At 46.1% G+C, this 7,283-nt stretch overlaps 1 protein-coding gene across 1 annotated transcript in view; it reads left to right on the top strand.

Moving 5' to 3' along the window:
- The window catches only part of NOB1 (NIN1/RPN12 binding protein 1 homolog (S. cerevisiae)), an 11,393-nt gene extending 7,003 nt beyond the window's left edge, over positions 1-4,390 (top strand). The window contains exons 8-9 of the mRNA XM_012660501.1: positions 2,038-2,182; positions 3,804-4,390. Coding sequence (XP_012515955.1) covers positions 2,038-2,182; positions 3,804-4,073 — 415 coding nt within the window. The 3' untranslated portion in view covers positions 4,074-4,390. The remainder of the gene's footprint in view (positions 1-2,037; positions 2,183-3,803) is intronic.
- The last annotated feature ends 2,893 nt before the right edge of the window (positions 4,391-7,283 follow it).

Here is a 7,283-nt window from a genome sequence, read left to right on the forward strand (position 1 = left end):
TCAGGCTGGTCTCAAACTCCTGAGCTCAAACAATCCGCCCGCCTCGGCCTCCCAGAGTGCTAGGATTACAGGCGTGAGCCACTGCGCCCGGCCAGAACCCTCATTCTTTAAAGATACTGAAATGGTTATGCATGGAATGATGTCTGGGATTTGTTTTGATGTAATGCACAGTGGCAGGAGTGGGTGGGCGAAGAGATGAAACAAGATTTGCCATGAATTGATAGTTGTTGAAGCTAGACGTGGTGATTCAATGTGTTCCTCTGTCTGTGTTTTTCTATTGACAAAAGAAAAAAAAAGTAAAGTCTGGATGCAGAGTACATGGGTTCAAATCCAGATTCTATCTTCTACCTGTGTCATTTTACAAAAGTTGGTTAACTTCTCTGTGCTTCACTTTCTTCTTAAATAAAGTGGAGAAGATGGTTGTGAGGAAGTAGGAAGATAAATCCTAAGGACTTAGTGCAGTGTCTGGCACGTAGGAAGCCAGGAGTTCCTTTTGGGTGAACTGTTACATGTTGACCACTCTCTTCTCTCCATTTCTTTTCTGACTCTTGAATTGGTCCTTCGTGTGGTGGGCGCTGGTGTTCTGTGTGGAGGCCTCTGGGATTCTGGAGACCCTCTGGTTGGAGTGGAAGAGACTGTACTGTAGCCTCGTTGGTGAAGTGTGGCCCTGGGGACTGGTACTGGGGTGGCTTCCAGCCATCCCACAGACTCGGTCTGGATTTGGTGGCCATCATGTAGATCATCCGGTGGAACCCTTATTGGGGAGGCCTGTGTGGAACAGTCATGAAGCATCAAGGTGTTGCTCGCTGGGTACCTGGAGCTGTTCCTCTGAGGGTGGAGTTGCCTGGGTGAAGCCTTGTTCCCCTGAGGGCTTAAAAATAACCAGTCACTCATGCCACCCCACCCTCTGCAGCTCTGTGGGTGACTTAATTAGCCACTCCTCAGAGCTGCCTGCCCATTCTTCTGAATCTTAATGTAATTTTCCTGTTTCAGGCTCATGTCACAGTAAAGCTCCTTGCTTCATAATATTTCATTTCCCCCGTTGTCCTTTCTTACAGAAGCCCTAAGTTCCCAAATTAACATGCATTCACAGAAATACCTGGAAATGTTCTCCATTCTTGTGTGGTTAGCCCCAGTGACTGCACGGTTTTTTGTACAGAATAATTAGTTCTAGCACCTGCTTAGAGGTACTTAGTTCATGTGCAGGAGACTCACAGATGAGGGGTTTGGCTTCTCCAGCCGCTCCACACACAGCTCTTGTCTCCTGACCGCTGGGAGCAGATGGAGGACCCTTGAAGGACAGGAACCAAGGCCACTGTCTGGCCCTTAATAAGTAGCAGCTTTTTCCTGTGCGGGGTCCACCATGGGGGCTTGAGTGGGTAGGAGAGAGGCAAGGCCTCAGGGTCTGCCCTCAAAACCCACACTCAGTTCAGCCGTGGCAGGTTTTACTGTGTTTCTTGTATAATTCATTAGTAAGTTCTTGCCACCCACAGAGGCACCTCCTGGGTTAACATGCAGGCTGACATTTGGAGACAAGGTAGAGCTGTAATGATACGCTCCTTGAGAAAGTACAGTGATGTTAAGAGCGTTGATTCTGGAGCCACTGCCTGGGTACGTCTGGCACATTTGAGCTGTGTGACCCTGAGCGAGCTGCCTTAACTTGCCTTGGTTTCCCTATCTGTAAAATGGAGACAGTTCCAATCTTACAAGATTGCTGAGATGTTAAACGTGTAGCATAGTGCCTGGCCGTGTTCAGTAAGAGTTCGTTACTGTTTAATAATTAACAACATCCTGCTCATTTCTCCCTCTTGCTTATTTGCTCCTTGTATTACCTTCTCCCCCAGAGGAGGGCAGCAGTAATTGGTTACATTTTCGGCATGAGGCTGGTGGCCTTCGTTTCTGTGACGGGTGTGGTGTGGTTCAGCCTTTCCTGGTTTCTTCTTGTTTCCTTCTCAGAGGCCTGTGACTCACCTTGTGTTCTGGGAAGGGGTTGCTGCCCGTGGCTCCAACACTAACCATGTCCTTTGTGTCTCCTAGGACAACATCCGACATGGGCCGAGTGTTCTGTTCACATTGTGGGAACAAGACTCTGAAGAAAGTGTCCGTGACTGTCAGTGACGATGGCACCCTGCATATGCACTTTTCCCGCAACCCCAAGGTGCTGAATCCTCGAGGCCTCCGGGTAAGTAGTGCGTCTCCCATTCCCCTAACAACACCACAGTTGGTACGAACAGAGAGGACAAAAACCTAGTTGTACCTGCAAGATGGGGTATTGAAAGCCCGTGACTTAGGTACAAGGCAGACGGGGGAGAGTGTACTACAAAGCCTCCTTGTGAGTTTCTTGAGCTCCTGATCCCATGAGAAGTAACTGGTAATTGCCGGCAGCAAATGCTAAGAGCCACGTGTGAGGTGTCACAAAGGGGGAGGTCATTTGGAATGTGGTGGAGGTCAGATTTGTGCAGGAGTTGAAGGACGGGCAGGATCCCCAGAAGCTCCACAAACCAGAGGGGAAGGAGTGTGATCTCTCAGCCCGGAAGAGAGGCCGGGGCTAGAGGCGCAGCAGTTGGGGATTTGTTTCATGGAACTGAGGGAGAAGGATTGAAGGACATGTGAGTGGCACTGGTTTCCCTAAACAGCAAGTGGGCCACAAATGCATGAGAAGATTTTTTACCTTTTGTATTCTGAAATAGTTTTCAGTTTATAGAATTCCTATTTACCCTTTGGCTTTCCTAATGTTAATTTTTTTTTCCTTTACTTTTTTTTTTTTTGAGACTGTCTTGCTCTGTCGCCCTGGACAGAATGCAGTGGTGTCATCCTAGCTCACAGCAACCTCAAACTCCTGGGCTCAAGTGATCCTCCTGCCTCAGCCTCCCAAGTAGCTGGGACTTTAGGCACATGCCACACACCTGGCAAATTTTTCTGTTTTTACTAGAGATGGGGTCTCAGTCTTGGTCAGGCTGGTCTCGAACTCCTGACCTTAAGTGATCCTCCCCCCTTGGCCTCCCAGAGTGCTGGGATTACAGGTGTGAGTCACCATGCCCAGTGGTTTACTATCATTATTTTGAGATTCAAATTGTTCTATGCTTGGCCAGTGGGAGCCCCCTCAAGCCGGCTCTTGTGTCCTTTTGACGTGTCCCGGTTATTTGAACACTTTCTTATTTTCTGGCACAGCAAGATGTGCCTAGACTCTTAGCCTTCTCCTGCCCCTGCCCTAGAATCAGCCATTTCTCTTAGGAGCTCTGATTCTTTTTTATGGAGAATGTTTTTTAGAAGCAAAAATCTGGGCACTGGGTGTGCTCTTTGACCTGAGTGTCATTACTGCTTGGCCCTCAGTGGACAAAGGTAGGAAATAAATACATGTGTGTAAATATACACTTGAATATTCTGTGTTTCTGTATCTGTGTTAAAAACCATGAATTTATACCCTCAGTTTCAGCCCGACACCAGAGTGCATCCTAGCCCACCCTCTTCCCACATTCATAACACCTTAACACTGTTTCCCTTCATAATTATTTGCTCAACCCTATAGTATACGTTGTCATTTCAGAATTGCTAACCCATACCACTTGAAAGCAGTACCTGCTTGTTAGAGTTCTATGTCTATACTTAATTCATTTTTGTCCTTAGCTGAAGGTATAGTCAAAATACTGTTTGGTTTCTCACCTGTGAGTTGAGGTGAGAATCAAGGGCGAGGAGCGTGTCACACTCTTGGCACGTAGCAGGCAGGAAATTACTGTCCGTGGCTGCCATCTGCTATGACCGTGGATCCCTGTTCTTCTAACAGCCTTTCCTTATCTTTGCAGTACTCACTTCCTGCTCCCAAAGGCGGCAAATACGCCATCAACCCCCATCTCACTGAGGATCAGCGCTTCCCTCAGCTGCGACTCTCCCGAAAGGCCAGGCAGAAAACCAACGTGTTCGCCCCTGACTACATAGCGGGGGTCTCTCCCTTCGCAGAGAATGATATCTCCAGCCGGTCGGCTACCCTGCAGATCCGGGACAGCACCCTGGGAGCTGGGAGGAGACGCTTAAATCCCAATGCTTCCAGAAAGAAGTTTGTGAAGAAAAGGTGAGGTGCGGCAGGCAAACCAGATCGCTGTTGTGGCTGCTGAGCAGCTCTGGTGTCTCGTTCCCGGCTGTGTTGTCTCCAGAACCTTCTGGATGGAAACAATAGGCCGGCTTCATCATGCTGCCTCGTGACTTGCCGTGTGTTTGGTTGGATTTGTGGTGACAATGGACCATCCTTTGGCCTGTGAGCATCCAGAGAGCTGGGACTCCTGCCATGTTAAGAGGAATTTGATGAAAACAGAAAGAACGATGCCCTGGAGCAAGTCTTCAACCTTTAAAGAAAGGAATTTCCAGTGTATAATATTTTTCTAATAAATGTGGTTGTAAGCTTCTGCGTTTGTCCAGATTTTTGCTGCTTAGGTAATTTGAGGGCTAGCACTTAAAGCTATATGCCAAAGGATCAAACATTTAGATTTATCTTTTTGCCAGAAAATACAATAAGTATGTTACAATAAAACTAAGAACTATCATTTTTTTTTTTTTTGAGACAGAGTCTCACTCTTTTGCCCGGGCTGGAGTGCTGTGGCGTTAGCCTAGCTCACAGCAACCTCAAACTCCTGGGCTCAAGCGATCCTACTGCCTCAGCCTCCCAAGTAGCTGGGACTACAGGCATGCGCCACCATGCCCGGCTAATTTTTTCTATATATTTTTAGTTGTCAGATTAATTTCTTTCTATTTTTAGTAAAGACGGAGTCTCGCTCTTGTTCAGGCTGGTTTCGAACTCCTGAGCTCAAACAATCCGCCCGCCTCGGCCTCCCAGAGTGCTAGGATTACAGGCATGAGCCACCGTGCCCAGCCAGACCTATCATTTTTTTAACCTCTTTTGAAAAAAAGTTCCATCATCGAGGAAAGTTCAGTTTAGTGAACCTCCCTTAGAGTCTTTTCACCTCAATTCCCCCATGGTTAACATTTGCCTCATCTGCTTTTGCTCTTTCTGCATTGACACACACATACCCAAAGTGTGTGCTCCTAGGAAAAGGATGTTCTTTTACATAGCCACAGTACAGTTATCAAATTGAGGAAATTTAACATCGCTACTTACTATTATCTGATGCATAATCAACACTGGAAATCACTCCATACCGGTTCATAGGGATCTTCCTTATTCCTTTTTTAGCTGCCTGGTACTGTATTGTGAAAAGCTACCAAGTATCAAGCACTTAACCATGATACAGGCTGTGTGCTAAGTATTTAATCTATATTAGCACATTTAATCCACAGAATGTCGTTATGGGGTATGGCTACTGTTAATTCCTGCAGCCCTGAGCTGTAAGAGGTTAAATGACTTGCACAAAGCGATAGCTTGTGAGTGATCAGGCCAAGATTTTAATTTAGTCCAGTTTGTGCTTTTAAGCAATGAATATGCCAGTGGAGACAGTGGAAAACAGGCCGAACACTGTTCCTCCCATCCCTGTCTTTGTGAAACTCCTGCTTTTGGGTGCTACGTGATAAGTTAACACCCACTCAGAGGCAGCGGTGCTATAGGAGAGGTAAGTAGTGGTCAGCCTGGGATGTGTCCACACGTGCCCTCTGTGTGTTATGTGGGACATACAGAAAGGCAGGAGGTAACAACACATTCCCAGCTTTGTTAAGTCACCATTTCACTTAAGTTACTTCAAATTCAGAAATAAAACATTTCAGGTAACAAAAATGTCTGGGTTGCAAAGAAACATCAAAAACACTCTTGGATTAAGGTAGATAGAGAATCTGCATGCTTTTAGAGATGTTCATACTGTGGAGGGAAGGAATGGGAAAGGTGGTGGCCACTGTCCCTGACAGGTCCGTTGTGGAATTGTAGCTGAATCCAGCTGTACAAGAAGGATTTTCCTGAATGCTCTCTGAATCCAGTGGTGTAACAGAAGCAAGGGATGGAAATCCTACCAGGGCAGCCCTTCCCAGCCACAACAGACAGCCATTCTCTTCTATTGGTTATGGCCAACAGAATGCCCACAGGAAAGGCCAAGGGCAGGGCTTTTCACTTAACTACTCTGATTTCTCACGTCTTTGAATTCCTTCTCTTTCTCTCTTACTTCCCAGTCTCACCCAGTTCCACTCCATTCATGAGGCCACAAAACTTCATGACTGATCAGGGTTTGGCCAACAATCCACATGTAAGTAAAAAAAAAGTCATGGCAATTGTGTGGTTTAAAAAAAAAAACTTACTAAATCATCTTAAAGTACTAAGAAATTTTAGGCTGGGCAGCCCACTGGGTCACGCCTGTAATCCTAGCACTTTGGGAGGCCAAGGTGGGAGGATCATTTGAGCTCAGGAGTTCAAGACCAACCTGAGCAAGAGCGAAACCCTGTGTCTACAAAAATAGAAAAATTAGCTGGGCATGGTGGTATGTGCCTGTAGTCCCAGCTACTCTGGAGGCTGAGGCAGGAGGATCACTGAAGCCCAGGAGTTTGAGGTTGCAGTGAGCTATGATAACACCATTTATACTCTAGCCCAGGTAACAGAGCAAGATCCTGTCTCAAAAAACAAAAACACTAAGAAATTTTAATCCTATAGTCCAGCTATTTTAAAACAAAAACTATGGCATTATTTTCCTTTCTGATTTTTTATCCAAGTACACTTTTTTCAGAAATGTAATGATAAATCATAAAAATAGTTAAATTTCTTTTTATTAAGTCCTAAATTTTAAAATGAAATGTCCGCAGACACTCACTTCTCCACCAATTTCCATCCTTTTTTTTTTTTTTTTTTTTGAGACAGAGTCTCACTTTCGCCCTGGCTAGAGTGCAGTGGCATCATCACAGCTCACTGCAACTTCACACTCGCAGGCTCAAACAATCTTCCTTCCTCAGCCTCCTGAGTAGCTGGGACTACAGGCATGTGCCACCATGTCTAGCTAATTTTTCTATTTCAGTAGGGACAGGGTCTCGCTCTTGCTCAGGCTGGTCTGAAACTCCTCACCTCAAGCCATCCTCCCCACCTTGGCCTCCCAGAGTATGAGGATTACGATTAGGATTATGAGTATGAGCCACCGCACCCAGCCTCCTACAGGCTTCTTGAAAGAGAGCCCTGCGTTATATCATATATATGTTTTCTTCTACTTCATCATTGCTGTGCAACCCAGGTTTTGCCTCTACCTGCGTACTGAAACCCCTGGGACGAGGTTGCCTGTGAGCTCCCACCTTATCTCAGCAGCATTGGGTTAAGGACCTGGGTTCTGGAACAAAGAACCCTCATTCTTTTTTTTTTTTTTTTTTTT

The sequence above is a fragment of the Propithecus coquereli genome, unplaced genomic scaffold, assembly GCF_000956105.1.
Source record: "Propithecus coquereli isolate 6110/MARCELLA unplaced genomic scaffold, Pcoq_1.0 Scaffold67, whole genome shotgun sequence".
Classification (NCBI taxonomy): Eukaryota; Metazoa; Chordata; class Mammalia; order Primates; family Indriidae; genus Propithecus; species Propithecus coquereli.